This window comes from Notolepis coatsorum (assembly GCF_963971535.1).
Source record: "Notolepis coatsorum genome assembly, chromosome: 3".
Lineage (NCBI taxonomy): Eukaryota > Metazoa > Chordata > Actinopteri > Aulopiformes > Paralepididae > Notolepis > Notolepis coatsorum.
Genome location: NC_140167.1, coordinates 211155966 through 211181919, shown reverse-complemented (window position 1 = coordinate 211181919; position 25954 = coordinate 211155966). Strand labels below are relative to the sequence as shown.

Here is a 25954-nt window from a genome sequence, read left to right as displayed (position 1 = left end):
TTGTAGTGTCAAATTTCCCTCGGGATAATAAAAGTATTTCTATTCTATGGATCTGTAACCATTAAATGACTGTATTCTCAATGGAAAGCAGAAAGACAGAGAGACTCCACTTCTTCCCCCCAGGCCATCAGAACACTGATCTCTACACACACACCACACATGAACACACACCACACATCCTGCACTCTCTCACACACAAACACACTACAGGTCATTCAAATAAAATAATGTTTTTGTATAGTATAGTTATATATAGCATAACTGTATATTGTATAGTAGTGTATATAGGACTCATTACCTTCAAGCTTAGCATTGTATTGTATTTTATCTTAGTACTTTTTATCATGTCTATTTTATTATCTATTCTATTATTATTTGTATTCTTTTGCACAATCAAGGCGGGCATGGCCACCTTCATTTCAATACATGTCTCGTGTATGTATGTGACGAATAAATCTCTTGAATCTTGAATTCTGATGAGGAAGTTGTGTTTGTGTGAGGAAAACGAGACATATCAAGAAACAAAGAGTAATCAATGCATTGTGGCAGATAACATCCCTCATCGCATGGTTACGTGGAGGAAGGGAGATACTATTGCCACGGGCAGAGGAGAGAATTGAAGGAGTTGATTGGGACTGATAGAATACACCGTGCACCACGTGATATCCCACATCCCACACACACATGTGGCATAAAGGTCTAGGAGACAGAGAGTTTGAGTGGAGGTGAGGAAGGCGGAGAGATCGTGGAGATAGTGTGATATATCAAGTTTGTGAGGTGAGAGGTAGTTGGAAGGAGAGGTGAGAGTGAGTGAGTAGGTGTTGGTGGTACTGGACCCTGGACTGGCTGAGATAACCCCCCTGTGTGAAACTGGCCCTGGACAGGAAGACAAACCCTGAGTATTGAACATTCCCTTTTTTGTACGAGAGCCTGGAACGTGTGTTTTGACCTTTGACTGTATTTTGACTATCGGACCTGTACTTTGGATCAATAAATATCAACCGTTTATTGAAATTGTGCTTGTGTGGCCATTGGAATAGTTTGTTTTGGTCCGTGTCGAGCCTGAACACCACAAGACTTGTCACAGCATTTATAGTATAAAGAACATGGTGAAATAATTCTACATGCACAAAGTTGATAGTTCACCTTAATACCAAATATGTGCACAGCTCCTTACATTACATTTAGTATTTCAGATTGAAAATATAAAACAGACACATGCTTGTGGTACACAATAGACCATGTGTGACATCGAAATAATGCACATACAACACAACAAGAGGCAATGTTAACACTTTGAATGCCAGCAGGGGGCGCACGATTTATCGCTTGAATGCCAGCCGTTTGAGACTGATTTTCCGATATTTCATGATTTTCGCGGAGCTATTTCTATATTCTATATTATGGCTATGTGTCTAATACGCCCGTCGCTTATCAATGACTTGCTTGCAGTCTACATGTACAAAACGGATTGTTTTCTCATCGTTACATTTCCGTTTTATACGGTTTTGAAAAACGGACGTTTTGAAAAATTTCTAAAAAAAAATTAAGATTCCGTGATAATAGCTCTTTACTGGAATACACACAACACGTTGTCATTTTCCGGCTGATTTATTCATCGTTTTCAAATAAATGCTAGATTATCGATAGTATGTGTACTTATGCACGCTAGAGAATCGGGTTGAAAAATCGATTATCCATTTCCTGGTCAGTGCTAACGTCATACACGCACACACACACAGACACGTTGAGATATGTGAAAAATACATCTGATTACCCCAAGACTGGTAACATAGATTCCTTACCTCACATCAGATGTTCTGCAAAAAGATTATTCCAATTCCTGATGGCCATTCCAAATATCGATCGCGTTTATTGACCCAACGTTAGGTACTCAAAACACATATTCCATGCTGCTCTGAGTGTTACATGCCTGAGAAGTAAAATGTGGAATCCGGAGTTTTTTTTTAACGATTAAATAATGAGATTTCTCGTCCCTGGCACTCAACGCATGGCATGAAATAACGAGATTTCTCGTCCCTGGCACTCAACGCATGGCATGAAATAACGAGATTTCTCGTGGCTGGCACTCAATGTGTTAAGCAACATTAGCCAAAACACAAGGTACTCCTCGTAATGAGGGTGTGACATTGAGCTCATCGTTAACAGGTTTGTGTAAAAACAAGACTTTATTATGCAATGATAAATATTTACTTTGACACAATGAAGTTACATTTTCAGTAATTTCCCCCCCAAGAAATATAATTCTATTAATATTACCCTGTTATTTTGAATTGCAATATGAAAATAAAAAGTTATAATGAATGTAGCATAATGTATCTCACGGCTATGTGGCACGATCATGTAACATGACACACCAAAGGCCACCGTGATCAACATAATAATTTCCTCGAATGTTAATTTAATTTCCCTTTTTAAAGTGTATTTACTGCATATATTACATTATGTCGTGATGATATAGCATGACAGAAAAAATACTACTGTGATTACTGTATCTTCCTGTGGATAGAAGACAATGCATCTTCAATAATATCTATCTATCTATCTATCTATCTATCTATCTATCTATCTATCTATCTATCTATATATATATATATATATATATATATATATATATATATATATATATATATATATATATATATATATAAAAGATCTGCAATGCTGATACAAAGTTGTGATTTCACAAAACAATCTAAGCAAATGAATAAAGGGAAGATGATTAAACAGAAGGTTTTGTAGATACAGTACTGAATTCTGCCATCCGGACACATGCAATTTGAAATATGCAGGCCTAAAATGGTTATGCAGGCCTAAAATGGTTATGCGATTAAAATGTGATTAATTAGATTAATTAATTACAAATCCTGTAATTAATTAGATAATTTTTTTTAATCGCCTGACAGCACTACTATATATATATATAAAAGATCAGTTTTAAGTACCTCGGAGTCCACATATCCGAGGACTTGACATGGACCACACACATTGACAGTGTTGTGAAGAAGGCACAGCAACGCCTCTACTTCCTCAGACACCTAAGGAAGTTCAGTCAGAAGATCCTTAAGAACTTCTACTCATGCACAATAGAGAGCATCCTGACTGGCAATATCACCTCCTGGTTTGGGAATAGCACCGCACAAGACCGTAGCAGACTACAGAGAGTGGCCCGTTCAGCCGAACGCACAATTGGAGGGGGGCTTCCCACTCTCCAGGGCATTTACAACAAGCGGTGCAAGGGCAAGGCTAAGAGAATTATCAAGGACTCCAGCCACCCAAACAACTGCCTCTTTGAACTGCTGCGGTCAGGCAAGCGATACCGGAGTCTCATGGCAAGCACAGAGAGACTCAGAAGAAGCTTCTATCCCCAGGCCATCAGGATGCTCAACGAACAATAACACTATGTAACAACCATCAAATGCACTCACAGCACACACATCCACACGCACAAACTCACTTTAAACATACAACTCACTGCAGCACCCACTTTAACCACTTTAGTACACTTTATATTTATTGGTAAAAAATGTGCACTACAACCCATACCTCATTACACCTTACTGTAAATTATATTGTACCTAAATTGTACCTCATCCCACTTCTGCTTTGCACTGTATAGTATATTGTATGGTAACTCAGTTACTTCTACTCTACATAGAGCATTGTATATACTGAACATTTTTGTCTACGTACTTGACTTCTATTTTATACTTTTATACTTGCTATACTTATTTTATTATCTATTTTTGTCTAGCACAGTCTCTGGAGCAAAACAGAAAGAAGCATTTTGTATAAAAGTATTCTGTACTTCTGTATGACAACTAATAAAGAAACTTGAACTTGATCTGCAATGCTGATACAAAGTTGTGATTTCGCAACAATTGTGGGAGTGGCCCCCTTGGGAGGTTGTTGTGATGTCAACCCAAGTAGCCAATCACAGGATAGGCTCTGTGTCATTCCAACTGACAACTGCATCTTTCCACCTGGGGAACAAAAACACAAGTTATAAATAATATGTCACGTATACAGATTGTTACATTTTAACATGCAAGGACCCCCTCGAAAACGAGATAGCATATCTCAAGGGGTTTATCCTTCCAATACATTTCAAACATGGTCTGTTAATTGCTGCAGAGTGATCGGTGGTAGAATAAGCTTGACGCTAAAGAGAACTCTCACTTTGTCCGGATGCAGAGCTCCAGGGGTGGTACGAGGTCAGGGTCGAGGTCCGGGGAGGACGGGGCTGACGTGCCTACAGCTAAAAACCACAAACACTCAAATCAGGATAACCTACATCACACGATTATTACACGTTCCCCACCATAGACCACTCCACGTCCGCGTTACATTGAGCTCATGGAGGAGAGAGCGGGGGGAGAAAATTAATGAATGTGGATGAGAGCCTTGACATTAAGTGGTTGTAGCTACGGCTGTGGATTGATTGATTGATTGATTGATTGAAAACTTTATTAACAGATTGCAGAATGGGTACAGTACAGTACAATACACACAATTGTTAAGGGGATGCAGACCAGAGAAAGACTTTCGTCTTGTTTACATCAGGGTCCCCCATTTTCAATTCATCATAACATACACGACATACAGATAGACAGTACTGCTACATCTATACATTTATGACATACCAGATTTGCAAATACAGTACTGTTTGTGATACAAAAAGAGTCCAGAAAAGAGAGTATATACATTTGACGTAGAAACTATACATTGGAGGTTGGGTAGGTGGGGTGGGGTTGGGTGGGGGGGGGGGGGTTGGGGGGACACTGTACAACTGTACAAGCAAAACTGTACATTGGAATATTGACAAAACCATACTTGGTCATTTACTGTACATTGGAGGGGGTTGGGTTAGGACATTTACAGGGGCCAGTTTCGAATTGCAGTCTCCCGTAGGTGTTTTTTGAGAGTGGTTTTGAAAGTGGTTAGTGATTCACATTCCTTTATAGCTTTAGGTAGGGCGTTCCACATTGATGTGGCATAATTGCTAAACGTGTTTAGTCCCTTGTTTGAGCCGAATCTGGGTTTAACATGATTTGTGGAGCTCCCTCTGGTGTTGTGATCGTGGTATTCACTGACCTTTGTTAAGTATTTTGACATGTACATGGGTACCTTGGTCGTGTAGTAGTGTATCTTGTAGACCAGGCCCATTGCAAGTTGCTGTACTCTGTCGTCTACTCTAAGCCATCCTAGGTTGTCAAAGTGTGCAGGGGTGAGGTGGGTTCTGTGGGTAAGGTCAAGCAGTAGTCTGACCAGTTTGTTTTGAGATGTTTGTAATTTTGTTTTTAGCGCCTTTGAGGTGCTTTGGTACCATGAGGTGCAAGCATAGTCGTAGTACTCTTGAATGAGTGCTCCTGCCAGAGTCTTCAGGGTATTCTTGTTTACCAGAGAGGAGATCCGGTACAAGAATCGAGTTCGTTGGTTGACTTTTTTTATTACATTGGATGCCATTTTGTCACAGGAAAGATTTGCCTCTAGGATGGAACCCAGGTATGTAATTTCATCTTTCCTTGTGACAATATTGTCACCCACTGTAACTGAGAAGCCGTCGGTCTTGCGGAGTTTGTTATTTGAACCGAAGAGAATGGACTCTGTTTTGCCCATGTGTAATGATAGTTTGGAGCTGCTGGAGACACATGATCCAATAGACTTTTATACGCCCGAGTCTCCTGAACACGGAGAGACCAATCCCAAGTCGATCGGCACTTTCTCGGCCGAGCTATAGTCACTTTTTCGCACCTACTCCCGAACTATGCATGCGCAGATTGATGAACCTAGACTCAGTGGGCAATGTGCGCATGCGTAGTTCAGGAGTAGGTGCGGAAAAGTGACTATAGCTCGGCCGAGAAAGTGCAGGTCGACTCGGGATTGGTCTCTCCGTGTTCAGGAGACTCAGGCGTATAAAAGTCTATTGGATCATGTGTCTCCAGTGCCCCCCCACAGCCGTAGGCTCTCATCCACATTCATTCATTTTCTCCCCCCCCCCCCCCCCGCTCTCTCTCCCATGATTTCAGAATACCGGAAGTGTTGCAGTGGTCTATATCTATAGTATCATATACAATGTACACAAATTTAAGAGCACTGAGAAACTAAAACCCAGAACGCAGACAATCGATAAGACCCGTTGCTACGTACACACGGTGAGCCGGATGTGCTCCTGTTGATTGGCTAGTCCGTCATAGTAGTAGAGGTCAAACTCCCGGGCTCTGGGCTCGCTGGTCGACAGCGCCCTCTGCAGGCCAAACAGCACACTGAAGTGGCTCTCGCTGCAGACCAGCCAGATGGGGAACCGTGGCGTCTGCAGGCGAGCGCCGACCTGAGAGAGGAGACACACGAGGGACACTCTGGACTCATCAACAGTTACATCGTCCTCTAGCGGCTGCTTTTATTAAAGCGATCACAGTGCTCACGGTTCAGTGAAGGTAAGACTCTGCATTACAGTTCAGGATTAAGTCAAGTTTCAAGTGTTGTTTTATTTGTCACATTATAAGGTACGTGTACAAATTATAGTGAAATGCTTCATTCCGTATGAGCCTCCTGAGATTGTGCTTCGTACAGTAAAAAGTAAAAAGACCAAACACAATACAAAACTAAAATGTACAAAAATGCTAAAATTAGGTAAAAGAGGTAGTGCACACGTGTGTATGGATGAATAGATCAAATGAATACGGTGTAATGTTTAAAAAGTGTTGTTTGTTTAAAGTGAGTGTGTGAGAGTTTTAGTGTTACAGTGAGTCCACGTTGAGCAGCCTGATGGCCTCATGGGGATAGAAGGCTCCTTTTAAAATGTTTTTAAAATCTTTAAAAGAAAAGTTTTAAAAGAAACTATTTTAAAATGTTTCAATAGGCTGTCTGTTACTACCTACCTTCTGTTCCGTCACGATGTCATGATGTCAGTAGTACGGCTACGTTGCAGCATAGTGAAGGTAATGGAAGGTTGTTGTTGCTAATGTTATCATGGTTCAGTATCTATTCCATTTGACTATTTTTCACAAGGGGTCGTCCTTCCGTCGACTAAAAACACACTACTGCACTATAGTATGTCTTTACTACTATGCACTCAACACTGCAGCACCTTCAACACCGATCGACGAACGTCGTTACTCAGATGAAAGAGGTGTGCCCTTCCTGGTGACCCGTCGTCAGTGGTGCAGTGCTGGTATAACTCGGTATAACGGCGTTATACCTCGGTCACTGAGGCTGAAGTACGCGCAATCGCTTTTTACATGGCATTATCCAACCGGACTCCCGGAGAAGCATGCAGCTGCAGAGCCGCAGAGCCAGCGGCGCTCTCTGGGCCGCGCGCTGACGGCCGCGCTGTGAGGCAATAGTATCCAGCTGCAGGACGAGAGCAGCCAAAAAAAACTGTGCACGCGCGTGGAGCGTTTGACCTACTGTCAATTTGCCACTGCACCACTGCCCGTCGTACAGAACTAGTAAGTGGCTTTGGATAAAAGCGTTCAGCTAAATTACTAAATGTAATGTCTCTAGGGCTGACCTCGACTAATCGATCGAAAGGAGCCATAGTCGACTGCCAACCTCTTAGTCTAATGCAAAGTTTATTTTATAATTATAATACATTTTTTATAAAAAAGAAATTTGGGATAATTCTTTCCTAAAGCAAAGAGGCCTAGAAGCGTGGCTAACGCTAATGGCGCACATACCAGCGAGGCTAACTGCCTCAGAAAACGGGCACAGAGGCACTGAAAGAGGAGTTCACACACTAGACATATCAAGATGTATCCATCAGTGGACCAATTGCATGCTTTTGCAGAGGACAAGAAGCCTTAAGTCGACTCCTTCAGACATTAAGCACCCCCCACAGCCCAAATGGAATGATATTCTTTTTTTTATATATATTTATATATATATATTAGGGATGTCCGATATTATCGGCCTACCGATATTATCGGCCGATATTGGCATTAAAATGTGATATCGGAAAATATCGGTATAAAGAAAAAAAAATCTTTACATTTCTATAACCTTTATTTACCCAGGCAAGCAAGTAAGAACAAATTCTGATTTTATTTATTGTCAAAATTATGCATAATGTTGTGTTCATTCCACAACAAGAGATATGTTGACAAGAGATATATTTAATTACCTGAAATTATTATGGGGGGGGGGAACCCTGCATATATCGGTATCGGTTGATATCGGTTGATATCGGTATCGGAAATCAAGAGTTGGACAATATCGGTATAGGTAAAAAAGCCAATATCGAGCATCCCTAATATATATATATATTTTTTTTAAGGCTGGCAAAGTTAACGCGATATTAACGCGTTAACTCCCGATTCTATTAATGCCACTAATTTTTTTAACTCAAGATTAACTAAAAAAATAAAGATTTTTTTTTTTTTTTTACTAGACTTCACTCAGGTGTATTATTGATGCTCTCAATGATACTATGTTTGTTTCCGAAGTGTGTGTGTGTGTGTGTGTGTGTGTGTGTGTGTGTGTGTGTGTGTGTGTGTGTGTGTGTGTGTGTGTGTGTGTGTGTGTGAGAGATATAGAGAGAGAGGGGGGTGAGAGAGATGAAGAAGGGGCAAGAGAGAAAGAGAGCTGGGAGAGTGTGTGTGTGAGGGAGAGAGGGGGGTGTGTGATTAATCAGCCCTTGTGTGTGTGAATGTAACAAGTTCCTAACGTTTTCTTTCCCCTATTATTTCATGCACACTTTATTCATTGTTTTAAATTATTATTTTCTTTTAAGTTATTTTGTGCATCACTCTGTTTTGAATTTGATGCAAATTTGCAATGCATGAGGGTCATCCTTTTGTGTTAAATGGCTGCATAAAGCAAGCATTTGTTGACTCGCATGTTGATAAGAGTATTAAAACTTGGAACTTGAAAAAGATCTGTTTAAAGGGGTTATGCACTGCTATTCCTAGCACTATTTGGGCAACTTTACACACTTCCGGTGAGTCTATGTAACACATCTGTAATTTGTATTCCAAAAATAATCATTGTTTTATATTTCTAATCTTGTACTCAAAACCAGCATTTTTCAGCCTCATGAAAGCAGGCTATTATTGGCTTGGCTCCACCCATACTAGCAGAATGCTTTGAGTGACAGCCACCCACCAAATAGCTCCGCCCATCTCCCCGTCAGAGATTAGGTTTCAGGTTACATACAAATATGGTATGTCATAAATATAGAGATGTAGCAGTACTGTCTATCTATATATATATAATATGTTACCATGAATTGAAATTGGGGGACCCTGATGTAAACAAGACGAAAGTCTTTCTCTGGTCTCCATCATAGCAGTACTGAAGCAATACAAATATGGTATGTCATAAATATAGAGATGTAGCAGTACTGTCTATCTATATATATGTTACCACTATTTGTAAAAGCCACAACCACGTTACCATATTTGTAATAATGTAAATCATTGTGTCGTTGTACATATTGTGTATACACCGTTAGAAGCTAACATAGCTTAGCTTGGTAGCTATTGTGCTAACAACATATCCCGACGTCCGGCTCGCTGGCCGGCATGCACGCCCGACACAAAATGGTTCTCTCCTCTCTGTACACCCCCGTCCCCACGGGTACCCTGCCGGGGAGCCCATGGACGCGACAACGGCGGCAGCCGTAGGGTGCTCGAGCCCGCCGTAACGCTAGTGGTACACAATAGCTATGAGCTAACTAACGCTACGGCCGCCGCTGTTGTCGCGTCCACAAGCTCCCCGGCAGGACACCCGCGAGAACGGGGGCACACAAGGAGGAGAGAACCACCCCAAATCGAGCACTCATGCCGGCCGACAAGCCGGACACCGCGTTGTTGTTAGCACAATAGTAGCCCACTGTGATGCACCGAGTGGGCCACCATTGATCAACATGCAGCGATGTGTAGCTTGCATGATGCGTGTGCAGTGCTTTGCCACACAGGTCTGAGAAGAGGACCTGCACATGATAGCAACCGGGAGCGTCGCGGAGCATTCAGCCTGCTGGCTACCTAGATCCACTTCAACCAGCCGAGCGTCGGGAGCTCCAGCAGCTTGATTGATTGATTGATTGAAAAGTTTATTAACAGATTGCAGAATGGGTACAGTACAGTACAGCTCAATACATACAATTGTTAAGGGGATGCAGACCAGAGAAAGACTTTCGTCTTGTTTACATCAGGGTCCCCCATTTTCAATTCATCATAACATATATGACATACATGACATACAGATAGACAGTACTGCTACATCTATACATTTATGACATATCAGATTTGCAAATACAGTACTGTTTGTGATACAAAAGTGTCCAGAAAAGGAGTGTATATACATTTGGCATAGAAACTGTACATTGGAGGAGGTTGGTTGGGTGGGGTGGGGTTGGGTGGGTTGGGTGAGGGCTGTACATTGGAGGTGGGGGGGGGGGGGGGGGGGGGGTTGGGAAGGGGACACACACACATTTTACACTGTACATTGGAATATTGACAAAGCCTTACTTGGTCATTTACTGTACAACTAGGTTAGGACATTTGTAGGGGCCAGTTTCGAATTGCAGTCTCACGTAGGTGTTTTTTGAGAGTGTTTTTGAAGGTGGGTAGTGATTCACATTCCTTTACAGCTTTAGGCAGGGCGTTCCACATTGATGTGGCATAATTGCGAAACGTGTTTAGTCCCTTGTTTGATCCGAATCTGGGTTTTACATGATTTGTGGAGCTCCCTCTGGTGTTGTGATCGTGGTATTCACTGACCTTTGGGAAGTATTTTGACATGTACATGGGTACCTTGGTCGCGTAGTGTATCTTGTAGACCAGGCCCATTGCAAGTTGCTGTACTCTGTCGTCTACTCTAAGCCATCCTAGGTTGTCAAAGTGGGCAGGGGTGAGGTGGGTTCTAGGAGTCAGGTCAAGTAGTAGTCTGACTAGCTTGTTTTGAGATGTTTGTAATTAGTTTTTTAGTGCCTTTGAGGTGCTTTGGTACCATGAGGTGCAAGCATAGTCGTAGTACCCTTGAATGAGTGCTCCTGCTAGAGTCTTCAGGGTATTCTTGTTTACCAGAGAGGAGATCCGGTACAAGAATCGCGTTCGTTGGTTGACTTTTTTTATTACATTGGATGCCATTTTGTCACAGGAAAGATTAGCCTCTAGGATGGAACCCAGGTAGGTAATTTCATCTTTCCTTGTGATAATATTGTCACCCACTGTAACCGAGAAGCCGTCGGTCTTGCTGAGTTTGTTATTTGAACCGAAGAGAATGGACTCTGTTTTGCCCATGTGTAATGATAGTTTGTTGTCGGCGAGCCATATGCAGATTTTGCCTAGTTCCGAGCTGAGGGCTTTTTCAACCTGTAACTTGTTCTTGTCAGAGACCAGCAGGGCTGAGTCGTCCGCAAACAGGAACAAGTTGCAGTCACAAGCTGACGACATGTCATTTGCATAAATTAGGAATAGTAGCGGTCCTAGTATGCTTCCTTGTGGAACACCACAGCTCACTGTGAGGGGGGGGGATAGTGTACCGTTTACTTCCACCATCTGTTCCCTCCCCTCCAGGTAGGATTGTATCCAGCTCACTGATAAACTATCAAAACCAATTGCTTTTAGCTTGTCAATCAGAATGGTGTGATTGACAGTGTCGAAGGCCTTTTGTAGGTCCAGCATGACCATGCCGCAGTATTTGCCCGCGTCCACCTCTTGTTTGATGTGGTCGTTCAAGTAGAGAAGGCATGTGTCAGTGGAGTGGGATGTTCTGAAGCCAGATTGGAATTCGTAGATTAGATTTTTTTCCGCGAGGTACTTTTCGATCTGTTCGTATACTATTTTTTCCATGACTTTCGAGATGGATGTAAGGATAGAAACAGGGCGGTAGTTACCCGGGTCTAATTTGCTGCCCTTTTTGTGCAGGGGTGTTACTCTCGCAATTTTGAAGTCCTTGGGGACGTGTCCCTGTTTTATGGAGAGGTTTATTATGTGTGTGATGACTGGGGTGATGGCTGCTGCTGAGTCTCTGAGGAATTTGGAGGGGATGTTGTCATGGCCAGTGGCCTTGTTTGGTTGGAGGGCGCTCAGTTTTTTGAGTACCTCATCTGTAGTTACTATTTCCAGTTTGAAGTCGTCTTTGTGGACGCCTAGGTTCTTGTAGTATGCTACTATGTGTTCTACCCCATACTGCCCTGAGTGGGAGGGTAGTTTGTTTACCAGTGTTGTGGCTATGTTTGTGAAGAAAGTGTTTAAGTAATTGGCTACATCCAGCTTGTCTGTGATGAGCGTGTTGTCCGTCTTTATGTTTATGTTTGAGAACCTGGTTGAGTTTTTTACTGCAGCCTAGTTGATTGTTGAGTAATTTCCAAAGTTCACGTGGTTTATTTTTGTTTTCCTCGGTTTTGTCATTGATGAAATTTTTTTTAGCAGTTTTGATCATGGAGTTTACGTCATTTCTTAGTCTGTTTCTTTCTAGTTTGAGTTCAGTCACGTGGTCTTGGAGTTCACTGCTCGTGCTTTTGGTAAGCTTTGACTGACTTTTACGAAACTCAGAGCATTTTTTGTCTCTGGCTTTCATAGCGGTCAGTATTTCAGTGTGCATCCATGGCTCAGCGCGATTTTTTACCCTGGTGGTTCTTAGGGGGGCCATGTTGTTTAGTATTGATGAAAATTTGGTTTTGAAGCCAAGCCAAGTTTCGTCAACCAGTGTACCATTGAGTTCATCTGACCAGTCCAGACTCTCCAGTTCAAGGTTAAAGGCCTCGCTAGAGTAGGTTTTGAGGTCTCTAGATGTGACTGTTTTGTGACAGCCAGCCTTTAGTTTTAGCTTTTTGCGGGTACAGAATATCATATAATGATCACTTAACCCGCATGCTATAACCCCTTTATTGGATATCTTGGACTTGTCAGAGGTCAGTATGAGGTCAATGGTAGTCTGAGTTGATTCACATACACGTGTGGGTTGGGCGATTAGTTGGCTGAGGCCGTGCAGATCACAAAACCTATTGAAGGATTTGAAGACGGGTGCATCTTTTTGTTGCATATCCGTGTTCCAATCCCCAATACGAATTTTTTCCGCATCCTCAGCTCCAGCTAAGCACACATCCATAGTATCATAAAAGCCAGTTTGATCTGGCGGTCTGTATATTGTGCCGACTAGAACAGATTTTGCCCTTTCAAATAAAATTTCCACCCATACTGTTTCAATTGTCTCATGATGAAGGTCAGTACGGGTAATGAATTTGGTGTCCTTATGTATGTACATACAAACACCACCTCCATACTGGTTTCTGTCATTACGGACTATAGTATAGTTCTCTATTTCTATTTCAGGGTCTGTTACAGATGGATCAAGTTTAGTTTCAGTAAAGCATAATAAGTCTACCTTACCGCTCATAAACAGGTTTCTTATTTCGTCCAGCTTATGCTTAATGCTGTTCACATTAAGGTGAAAGATGTGTAGTCCGTTTTTATTAGCTGTGTTATTGATGTCTTCAAGTTCCAGGTAATGGTTTTCTGGTGCTGCTGTGGGGGAGGGAGGGGGGGGGCTTTGTTGTTGTCTCCGTGAGGTCTGTGTGCTGGTGTGTGGGGAGGGGGGATCCTTTGTCCTGTCTTTTCTGGCGGCAACCCTTTGTTCTCCTGGGCTGGTAAACATAGCCAGCCTGGCTAGGTTGGCTAATTTATCAGGCGATTTGTCCGTGGGGTTGCCGGTTGGATTTCTTGTGATTTGCACCGGTGTTGTAGCCTCTGGTTCATCCCGTCTAGTTCTGGTCCCTCGGGCGTTCCGTTGTAGTTGCGCCGGTGATCCAGTAGTGGGCGGTGGAGGGTTGTTGATGTTGGATGATGCATTGGTCGCAACGGTGGTCGTCGCTGTTTGCGTCTGTAGTCCGAGTTGTCTCGCTTGGTACCGAGTGATAACTGGACCTGGGTTCAGCGGAATGTCTCCCGAAAGAAGCAGGTATAAGAAGATCATTGATCTTCTATCAAACCTGCCCGATGGGGGTAAACTCTTTCGTCCCGGATTCGACGTTAACACGCTGTGTATTGCTGCAGTCCCCATGGATGGATGTTTCCTCTCCGAGCCATTTAGAAGGTAAAAGTCGCAATGGGACTCTTTTTTTACCTTATCCACTCCTGTCTGGTGGTATTTCCATGTTGAATTAAGGTACTGATCCGTAATCCAAAGTAGGGTGAGTAGAAAGTGTATAGTAAACCTTGTTGTTGATTTACTTTGACGTCGTTGTTGGGAGCTGAGAATAATGCGACTGTCCATGTCGAAAGCCGGATGCGTGTCCTGTCCTAACGTTAGCTTGCAGAGGCTCCAGCACACCGACAAGCTGTGTAGCCAGCTACCGTTAGCTTGCAAAGGCTCCAGCACACCGACAAGCTGTTTAGCCAGCTACCGTTAGCTTGCAGAGGCTATTAGCACACCGACACGCTGTGTAGCCAGCAGGCTGAATGCTCCGCGACGCTGGTTGAAGTGGATCTAGGTAGCCAGCAGGGCTGAATGCTCAACGACGCTCCCGGTTGCTAACGCCGGCCCCGGCTGGTGCTAAGTAGCTAGCGATCGCTCCCGAGTCCCGAGAGCTAACGCCGGTCTGTCTGTCGAAGACCGAGGGAACCGCATCAGGCTTCAGCTGATTAGTGATCTTCTGGACAAACCTTCCACCCTGCAGGTAGCAAGAATGGAGGCGGGCATTACTAAAACCACAGAGCCAATCACATCACCGTGCGCTATAAACAGCGCCCTGTGACGTGCACCAGGTCGTCAAATCAACATGACCTGATTTACTAGAGGCAAAGAGGGGATGGGCTGTAGCTGAGGAATTCGTCAATATAGTATTTAGGCCCAAAAACACATTGATACGAACTCCTATTACTATAATACAATGCTAGAGACTGAAAAATGACATTTATAATGCATAGCACCTTTAAGGTATAAAAAAAAAATGCGATTAATTTGCGATTAATCGCGAGTTAACTATGGACAATCATGCAATTAATCGAGTTAAATATTTTAATCGTTTGACAGCACTAATTTTTTTGCATTCAGGGGGGTAGTCGACTACCAATCAAAGTCAACTATATACAAACCCTTAGTCGGGGACGGGACAGGCCTCCATGTCTCACCTTACAGATGTTATAGTCTCACCTTACAGATGTTATAGTGCTCGAACCTACATGTCTCACCTTACAGATGTTATAGTGCTCGAACCTACATGTCTCACCTTACAGATGTTATAGTGCTCGAACCTACATGTCTCACCTTACAGATGTTATAGTGCTCGAACCTACATGTCTCACCTTACAGATGTTATAGTGCTCGAACCTACATGTCTCACCTTACAGATGTTATAGTGCTCGAACCTACATGTCTCACCTTACAGATGTTATAGTGCTCGAACAAGGACAGCAGTCCGATGTCACACGGGCCCTGGATGCCCCGGAGCAGCGTCAGGCTCCCGCTGCCAGAGTCCAGCTCCATGTCGCCGTCGAACACGTTGGAGGCGGCGCGGCCGCAGAGCAGCAGGTTCACCAGCTCCTGAGGACGACGGTGGAGAAGAGGAGATAAGATATTCCTTTATTGATCCCCGTGGGGAAATTCAGGCATCATAGCAGCATGGGGGAGGGGGGAGGGGAGGTACAGGTAGTGTACGGGTAGGTTAATAGTAGAAGACATAAATACAGGCAATACAATTATAGTACTGTAAAAAAGTAAAAAAATAAAAATAGGCAGTGTAAACAATATAATTAACTCTGAATATACGCATGAATATATACGAATATACACATCTGATTCTTCTTCTTCTTCTTCTTTAGAATTTCCGGCAGTGTAGACGCATCGTGGCGTATTACTGCCCTCCGCCATTCTTTTGATGAGCTCTTCTTCTTCTTCTTCCTCTTCTTTCTTCTTTTGAATTTCCCTCAGGCGTATTACTGCCCTCCTCAGTTCTTATACTACGGTAGTGGTGTGCCATAGTTAGGCCTCTGGTAAACCAACTTTTGATTGTTTACCCTCTTCTTCTTCTCATCTTCAACACACACTATCTCCTTCTTCTCTGCTCCTCTTGCCTGTCCAATACTAATAAATACAATAACGCTATATCCTCTGGTACAACTCTGAAGCATGCAGCCTCCACTCCTTTCTTTATCTTCTCTCTGAGTTCTACTCTTCCCATTGAGATGCCTATCTCTTCCTCCCTTCCCAGGCTCTGTTTGGCAAGGGAGTCAGCCATCTCATTTCCCGCAATCCCAGCGTGCCCCGGGACCCAACAAAACTCCACTGACCAGCCTGCCTTCGCAATCCTATATAAAACCAACATTATTTCCTGAATGAGATCAGGGCGAGCTTTAGACCCACCTGCACTCAGAGCCATCAGTGCAGCAGCCGAGTCAGAGCATATAATCACCTGGCTTGGTCCCACTTCCTCCACCCACCACAATGCCCAGAGGATGGCAAGCAACTCTGTCACAAATACAGAGCTGCCATCGGATATTCTCTGTCCCTTACCGATCCCTAACCGAGGCACACACCACCCAAAGCCTGCCCTCCCACTTTCAGGATCCACAGAGCCATCAGTGTAAACCTCCAGAGACCCTGAGTCCAGAAGGAACCTCTCTATTTCTCCCACAATCTCGCCCTTATCATCCTCCATCAAGAACTGAGCATGTGATCAAAGGTGCAGGTGAGGGTCTGTGTGCCCAATGTGTGTCTGTATCAGATATATTAAATAAGTTACAATAAATATGGTTACAATAAACACTAGAATCTAAATATATATTATGAGTAAGTAAAGTATACAGTATACACAAGGTACCCTAACTGGCGTGATATACGTCGTTCGTTATGCGTTGTAGTCCGTGCAGTTTAGGTGAGAGTCAGACACAACTAACGCCATGACCCGGACGCGTGTCGTCTTTTACCAACAAACTTGCATTCTTTCGCGATCCGATTGGCCACTGACGTTTCTGGTCATGTGACATCTGCGCCAATCGCGTGACGCCTGTTTCTACACCGGTTAAGCTTAGGCACTCTTTCGAAGTTGGTTAAGGTTAGAGTTTGTCTTAGAGCAGGGCGATAGAACACCAGCCCTGATTCCAAACTCTAACCTTAACCAACTTCGAAAGAGTCGCCTAAGCTTAACCAGTGATAAACTAGGCGTTAGGTAGTTTGCAGGCTGTTAGAGGCGGAAATAGTCGCAGAAACAGGCGTCACGCGATTGGCACAGATGTCACATGACCAGAAACGTCAGTGGCCAATCAGATCGCGGAAAAATGCAAGTTTGTTGGTAAAAAACTAGACGCAACCCGGACATTTAACCAATCTAAATCACACAACAAGACCCTGTTCTATTAGAACACACAGCAACAAGACCCTGTTAGAACACACAGCAACAAGCCCCTGTTAGAACACACAGCAACAAGCCCCTGTTAGAACACACAGCAACAAGACCCTGTTAGAACACACAGCAACAAGACCCTGTTAGAACACACAGCAACAAGACCCTGTTAGAACACACAGCAACAAGCCCCTGTTAGAACACACAGCAACAAGACCCTGTTAGAACACACAGCAACAAGACCCTGTTAGAACACACAGCAACAAGACCCTGTTAGAACACACAGCAACAAGACCCTGTTAGAACACACAGCAACAAGACCCTGTTAGAACACACAGCAACAAGACCCTGTTAGAACACACAGCAACAAGACCCTGTTAGAACACACAGCAACAAGACCCTGTTAGAACACACAGCAACAAGACCCTGTTCTATTAGAACACACAGCAACAAGACCCTGTTAGAACACACAGCAACAAGCCCCTGTTAGAACACACAGCAACAAGACCCTGTTAGAACACACAGCAACAAGACCCTGTTAGAACACACAGCAACCAGACCCTGTTCTATTAGAACACACAGCAACAAGACCCTGTTAGAACACACAGCAACAAGCCCCTGTTAGAACACACAGCAACAAGACCCTGTTAGAACACACAGCAACACGACCCTGTTCTATTAGAACACACAGCAACACGACCCTGTTCTATTAGAACACACAGCAACACGACCCTGTTAGAACACACAGCAACAAGACCCTGTTCTATTAGAACACACAGCAACAAGACCCTGTTAGAACACACAGCAACCAGACCCTGTTAGAACACACAGCAACAAGACCCTGTTAGAACACACAGCAACAAGACCCTGTTCTATTAGAACACACAGCAACAAGACCCTGTTAGAACACACAGCAACAAGACCCTGTTAGAACACACAGCAACAAGACCCTGTTAGAACACACAGCAACAAGACCCTGTTAGAACACACAGCAACACGACCCTGTTAGAACACACAGCAACCAGACCCTGTTAGAACACACAGCAACAAGACCCTGTTAGAACACACAGCAACAAGACCCTGTTAGAACACACAGCAACAAGACCCTGTTAGAACACACAGCAACAAGACCCTGTTAGAACACACAGCAACAAGCCCCTGTTAGAACACACAGCAACAAGACCCTGTTAGAACACACAGCAACAAGACCCTGTTAGAACACACAGCAACAAGACCCTGTTAGAACACACAGCAACACGACCCTGTTCTATTAGAACACACAGCAACAAGACCCTGTTAGAACACACAGCAACAAGACCCTGTTAGAACACACAGCAACACGACCCTGTTCTATTAGAACACACAGCAACAAGACCCTGTTAGAACACACAGCAACAAGACCCTGTTAGAACACACAGCAACAAGACCCTGTTAGAACACACAGCAACACGACCCTGTTAGAACACACAGCAACAAGACCCTGTTCTATTAGAACACACAGCAACAAGACCCTGTTAGAACACACAGCAACAAGCCCCTGTTAGAACACACAGCAACAAGCCCCTGTTAGAACACACAGCAACAAGACCCTGTTAGAACACACAGCAACAAGACCCTGTTAGAACACACAGCAACAAGACCCTATTAGAACACACAGCAACAAGACCCTGTTAGAACACACAGCAACACGACCCTGTTAGAACACACAGCAACAAGACCCTGTTAGAACACACAGCAACACGACCCTGTTAGAACACACAGCAACAAGACCCTGTTAGAACACACAGCAACAAGACCCTGTTAGAACACACAGCAACAAGACCCTGTTAGAACACACAGCAACAAGACCCTGTTAGAACACACAGCAACAAGACCCTGTTAGAACACACAGCAACAAGACCCTGTTCTATTAGAACACACAGCAACAAGACCCTGTTAGAACACACAGCAACAAGACCCTGTTCTATTAGAACACACAGCAACAAGACCCTGTTAGAACACACAGCAACAAGACCCTGTTAGAACACACAGCAACAAGCCCCTGTTAGAACACACAGCAACAAGACCCTGTTAGAACACACAGCAACAAGACCCTGTTAGAACACACAGCAACAAGACCCTGTTAGAACACACAGCAACAAGACCCTGTTAGAACACACAGCAACCAGACCCTGTTAGAACACACAGCAACAAGACCCTGTTAGAACACACAGCAACAAGACCCTGTTCTATTAGAACACACAGCAACAAGCCCCTGTTAGAACACACAGCAACAAGACCCTGTTAGAACACACAGCAACAAGACCCTGTTAGAACACACAGCAACAAGACCCTGTTCTATTAGAACACACAGCAACAAGACCCTGTTAGAACACACAGCAACAAGCCCCTGTTAGAACACACAGCAACAAGACCCTGTTAGAACACACAGCAACAAGACCCTGTTAGAACACACAGCAACAAGACCCTGTTAGAACACACAGCAACAAGACCCTGTTAGAACACACAGCAACAAGACCCTGTTAGAACACACAGCAACAAGACCCTGTTAGAACACACAGCAACAAGACCCTGTTAGAACACACAGCAACAAGACCCTGTTAGAACACACAGCAACAAGACCCTGTTAGAACACACAGCAACACGACCCTGTTCTATTAGAACACACAGCAACAAGACCCTGTTAGAACACACAGCAACAAGACCCTGTTAGAACACACAGCAACAAGACCCTGTTAGAACACACAGCAACAAGACCCTGTTAGAACACACAGCAACAAGACCCTGTTAGAACACACAGCAACAAGACCCTGTTAGAACACACAGCAACAAGACCCTATTAGAACACACAGCAACAAGACCCTGTTAGAACACACAGCAACAAGCCCCTGTTAGAACACACAGCAACAAGCCCCTGTTAGAACACACAGCAACAAGCCCCTGTTAGAACACACAGCAACAAGACCCTGTTAGAACACACAGCAACAAGACCCTGTTAGAACACACAGCAACAAGCCCCTGTTAGAACACACAGCAACAAGACCCTGTTCTATTAGAACACACAGCAACAAGCCCCTGTTAGAACACACAGCAACAAGACCCTGTTAGAACACACAGCAACAAGACCCTGTTAGAACACACAGCAACAAGACCCTGTTCTATTAGAACACACAGCAACAAGACCCTGTTAGAACACACAGCAACAAGCCCCTGTTAGAACACACAGCAACAAGACCCTGTTAGAACACACAGCAACAAGACCCTGTTAGAACACACAGCAACAAGACCCTGTTAGAACACACAGCAACAAGACCCTGTTAGAACACACAGCAACAAGACCCTGTTAGAACACACAGCAACAAGACCCTGTTAGAACACACAGCAACAAGACCCTGTTAGAACACACAGCAACAAGACCCTGTTAGAACACACAGCAACAAGACCCTGTTAGAACACACAGCAACAAGACCCTGTTAGAACACACAGCAACAAGACCCTGTTAGAACACACAGCAACAAGACCCTGTTAGAACACACAGCAACAAGACCCTGTTAGAACACACAGCAACAAGACCCTGTTAGAACACACAGCAACAAGACCCTGTTAGAACACACAGCAACAAGACCCTGTTAGAACACACAGCAACCAGACCCTGTTAGAACACACAGCAACAAGACCCTGTTAGAACACACAGCAACAAGACCCTGTTAGAACACACAGCAACAAGACCCTGTTCTATTAGAACACACAGCAACAAGACCCTGTTAGAACACACAGCAACACAACCCTGTTAGAACACACAGCAACAAGACCCTGTTAGAACACACAGCAACAAGACCCTGTTAGAACACACAGCAACAAGACCCTGTTAGAACACACAGCAACAAGACCCTGTTAGAACACACAGCAACACAACCCTGTTAGAACACACAGCAACAAGACCCTGTTAGAACACACAGCAACCAGACCCTGTTAGAACACACAGCAACACGACCCTGTTCTATTAGAACACACAGCAACAAGACCCTGTTAGAACACACAGCAACAAGACCCTGTTAGAACACACAGCAACAAGACCCTGTTAGAACACACAGCAACACGACCCTGTTCTATTAGAACACACAGCAACAAGACCCTGTTAGAACACACAGCAACACGACCCTGTTAGAACACACAGCAACAAGACCCTGTTAGAACACACAGCAACAAGACCCTGTTCTATTAGAACACACAGCAACAAGACCCTGTTAGAACACACAGCAACAAGCCCCTGTTAGAACACACAGCAACAAGCCCCTGTTAGAACACACAGCAACAAGACCCTGTTAGAACACACAGCAACAAGACCCTGTTAGAACACACAGCAACAAGACCCTGTTAGAACACACAGCAACAAGACCCTGTTAGAACACACAGCAACAAGACCCTGTTAGAACACACAGCAACAAGACCCTGTTCTATTAGAACACACAGCAACAAGACCCTGTTAGAACACACAGCAACAAGACCCTGTTCTATTAGAACACACAGCAACAAGACCCTGTTAGAACACACAGCAACAAGACCCTGTTAGAACACACAGCAACAAGACCCTGTTAGAACACACAGCAACAAGACCCTGTTAGAACACACAGCAACACGACCCTGTTCTATTAGAACACACAGCAACAAGACCCTGTTAGAACACACAGCAACAAGACCCTGTTAGAACACACAGCAACAAGACCCTGTTAGAACACACAGCAACAAGCCCCTGTTAGAACACACAGCAACAAGACCCTATTAGAACACACAGCAACAAGACCCTGTTAGAACACACAGCAACAAGACCCTGTTAGAACACACAGCAACCAGACCCTGTTAGAACACACAGCAACAAGACCCTGTTAGAACACACAGCAACAAGACCCTGTTAGAACACACAGCAACAAGACCCTGTTAGAACACACAGCAACAAGACCCTATTAGAACACACAGCAACAAGACCCTGTTAGAACACACAGCAACAAGACCCTGTTAGAACACACAGCAACAAGACCCTGTTAGAACACACAGCAACAAGACCCTGTTAGAACACACAGCAACAAGACCCTGTTAGAACACACAGCAACAAGACCCTGTTAGAACACACAGCAACAAGACCCTGTTAGAACACACAGCAACAGACCTGGGTGCAGTACCCGTGGGCTCCTATGAGGGCAGTGGTGGGAACGTCCATATCTTCTCTCACTCTTGAGGAGAAAATAAAAAGCACAATAAATACATCATTGTCTGTTGGCCAGAGTATACAGTCATATTATTATATTATATAATATTATATAGTATGATATCATATTATATAATATGATATAGTATTATATTATATACTGTATAGTATTATATTATATACTGTATAGTATTATATTATATACTGTATATTATTATATCATATGATATAGTATTATAATATATAGTATTAAATTATATTATATAGTATTATATTATATATACAGTATATTATTATATTATATAGTATTACATTATATTATATAGTATTATATTATATATACTGTATATTATTATATTATATAGTATTACATTATATTATATAGTATTATAGCCAGTGATGCCACAGATTACTTGTAAAAGTAATACGATTACTGATTACTGATTACTCCTTTAAAAAGTAATCCAAGTTACTTTACTGATTACTTGATTATCAGAGTAACTTAGTTACTTTGAAAGTAACTAGGTTACGAAGTCGTCGTCGTTCCCCCAACAGTTTTTTTTAAACGCTTTATTGAAAGTGCATAAATTGTTTTTAACTTGTTTCTCTGCACATAACGTAAATTGTTAAACTAGTGCTTCAGCTTCTGTACCATCAAGTATGGTAAAGCAACAGTCTATGATGCTCACAGCATTAGAGCAGCCAGCCAGTGGTTGTACAAAACCAGTGTATCTATTCACATCTAACAAATGCAGGCTGAACTATTCAATTATATCAACTGTAACTATTAAATTGTTTTTATAAATGTCTCTCTATAAACATACAATCAGTCTCTCTTTAACATGTAAATTAACTGTAAATCTGGCAAATAAGAGCTTTTGCTCTGCCACCATCAAATATACATTAATCAATAGGGAAAGTCCTCCTGTACCTGAATGAATGAATGAATGAAAACTTTATTTAACAGATTGCAGAATGGGTACAATATACAGTACGGCTCAATACACACAATTGTTAAGGGGATGCAGACCAGAGAAAGACGTTTGTCTTGTTTACATCAGGGTCCCCCATTTTCAATTCATAGTCGAAGCGTCGGTGATTCCAGATGCTTTCAATGCAATTGGATGTGCTGTTTTTAGCGGTAGACAGTATTTTGACTGAGGCTACGTTTAAACGAGCGTTTTGGGGTGGAAGTCTGAACAGAAACCGCAAAAGTCTTCTTGTGGTTTCACTTCGTTTAGACAAGCGTTTTGTAAATGAATTCTCAGACAAACATAACAACGGAGCCCTGCTGTCACACGATTGGCGCATATGTCACATGACGTGCTGTGAAGACCCGCCCTACTCTGCCTCTGATTCGCAGACTGTGGATGGGGAATGTGATTGGGCCAAAGCAGAGTCACTCACAGACAGAGAGTCCAGTCACGCCGCGGGGACACATTCTTGTGTAACCCTTTCACTGCCACACCACGTCACTCCATAATAATAATAATAAGAAAAACAGCTCAAAATGTATTTTTGACTGTCGAAAACGAAATAAAATACTGCATTCCGCCTGCATTATGAATTTATGATGAGATAGTAACGAAATAGTAATGCACAGCCACTTGGACAAGTAACTGCAATCAGATTACTGGCTTTTAAAGATTAACGCGTTAGATTACTATTTTCGGGGGAAAGTAATCAGATTACAATAACGCGTTACTTAGTAACGCGTTACCGGCATCACTGATTATAGCACTGTATTATTTCTAATGTATTACTTGTCGATGGATCTGGACAGAAGAGCAGAGATGATCATCAGGATGCAGCCCAGCGCTCCAGACTCAAACTAGGGGAAGAGAAAATATCACATTCAAACGTGTCGTCATCATACAGCACAAGTACAGTACAACGAAAAGAAGTGTGGCATCCAACCAGAGTGCAAATGTAACAGTAAAGAGCAATAGTAATATACAATGTACAGGTGATTAAACTGGGTACAAATTATACAAATGAGTACTACTGAGTGTAGTGCTAATCAGATGTCTGTACAGAGTTGTAGTATAATATGTACAGTGGTACAGGTGTAAAGACTGTATGGTATAGTAGTCATACTGGCCAGCCAACTGGTCAGACTACTGCTTGACCTTACTCCTAGAACCCACCTCACCCCTGCCCACTTTGACAACCTAGGATGGCTTAGAGTAGACGACAGAGTACAGCAACTTGCAATGGGCCTGGTCTACAAGATACACTACACGACCAAGGTACCCATGTACATGACTAAATACTTCCCAAAGGTCAGTGAATACCACGATCACAACACCAGAGGGAGCTCCACAAATCATGTTAAACCCAGATTCGGCTCAAACAAGGGACTAAACACGTTTCGCAATTATGCCACATCAATGTGGAACGCCCTACCCAAAGCTGTAAAGGAATGTGGATCACTACCCACTTTCAAAAACACTCTCAAAAAACACCTAAGGGAGACTGCAACTCGAAACTGGCCCCTGTAAATGTCCGAACACAACCCCCTCCAATGTACAGTAAATTACCAAGTATGGTCTTGTCAATAATCCAATGTACAGTGTTGTTTGTACAGTTGTACAGTGTCCCCCACCCACCCCTCCTACCCACCCACCCCCCCCCCCCCCCCCCACCCACCCAACCACCTCCAATGTACAGTCCCCACCCACCCCTCCTACCCAACCCCCCCCCCCCCCCCCCCACTCCTACCCAACCCCCCCCCCCCCCCCCCAACCACCTCCAATGTACAGTCCCCCCCACCCCCCCCACCTACCCAATCCAATGTACAGTTTCTACGCCTAATGTATATACTCTTTTCTTTCTGGACTCTTTTTGTATCACAAATACAGTACTGTAATTGCAAATCTGGTATGTCATAAATGTATAGATGTAGCAGTACTGTCTATCTGTATGTCATGTATGCATATATGTTACGATGAATTGAAAATGGGGGACCCTGATGTAAACAAGACGAAAGTCTTTCTCTGGTCTGCATCCCCTTAACAATTGTATGTATTGAGCTGTACTGCACTGTACCCATTCTGCAATCTGTTAATAAAGTTTTCATTCATTCATTCATTCTCAAGGGACACCTACGGGAGACTGCAATTCAACACTGGCCCCTGTAAATATCCTAACCCAACCCCCTCCAATGTACAGTCATTTACCTAGTATGGTTTTGTCAATAGTCCAATGTACAATTTTGTTTGTTTGTACAGTGTCTCCCCCCCCCCCCCTCAATGTACAGTTTTGCTTGTATATACAGTGTGCCCCCCCCCCCCAACCACCTCCAATGTAGATTACCCAGTATGGTTGTCAATATCCCAGTGTACCCAACCCCCCCCACACAACCTCCTCCAATGTACAGTTTCTACGTCAAATGTATATACTCCCTTTTCCTGACTCCTTCTGTATCACAAACAGTACTG

At 43.4% G+C, this 25954-nt stretch overlaps 1 protein-coding gene across 3 annotated transcripts in view; it reads right to left on the bottom strand.

Moving 5' to 3' along the window:
• Positions 1 to 2691: 2691 nt before the first annotated feature.
• The window catches only part of mindy4 (MINDY lysine 48 deubiquitinase 4), a 38968-nt gene continuing 15705 nt past the window's right edge, over positions 2692 to 25954 (bottom strand). For all 3 annotated transcript variants that reach the window (XM_084309831.1, XM_084309833.1, XM_084309832.1), the window contains 6 exons: positions 24278 to 24345; positions 22476 to 22539; positions 15349 to 15510; positions 6172 to 6352; positions 4201 to 4279; positions 2692 to 4004 (listed from right to left, as the gene is read on the bottom strand). In XM_084309831.1, the coding sequence (XP_084165957.1) occupies positions 3956 to 4004; positions 4201 to 4279; positions 6172 to 6352; positions 15349 to 15510; positions 22476 to 22539; positions 24278 to 24345 (603 nt within the window). In that variant the 3' untranslated portion in view covers positions 2692 to 3955. The remainder of the gene's footprint in view (positions 4005 to 4200; positions 4280 to 6171; positions 6353 to 15348; positions 15511 to 22475; positions 22540 to 24277; positions 24346 to 25954) is intronic.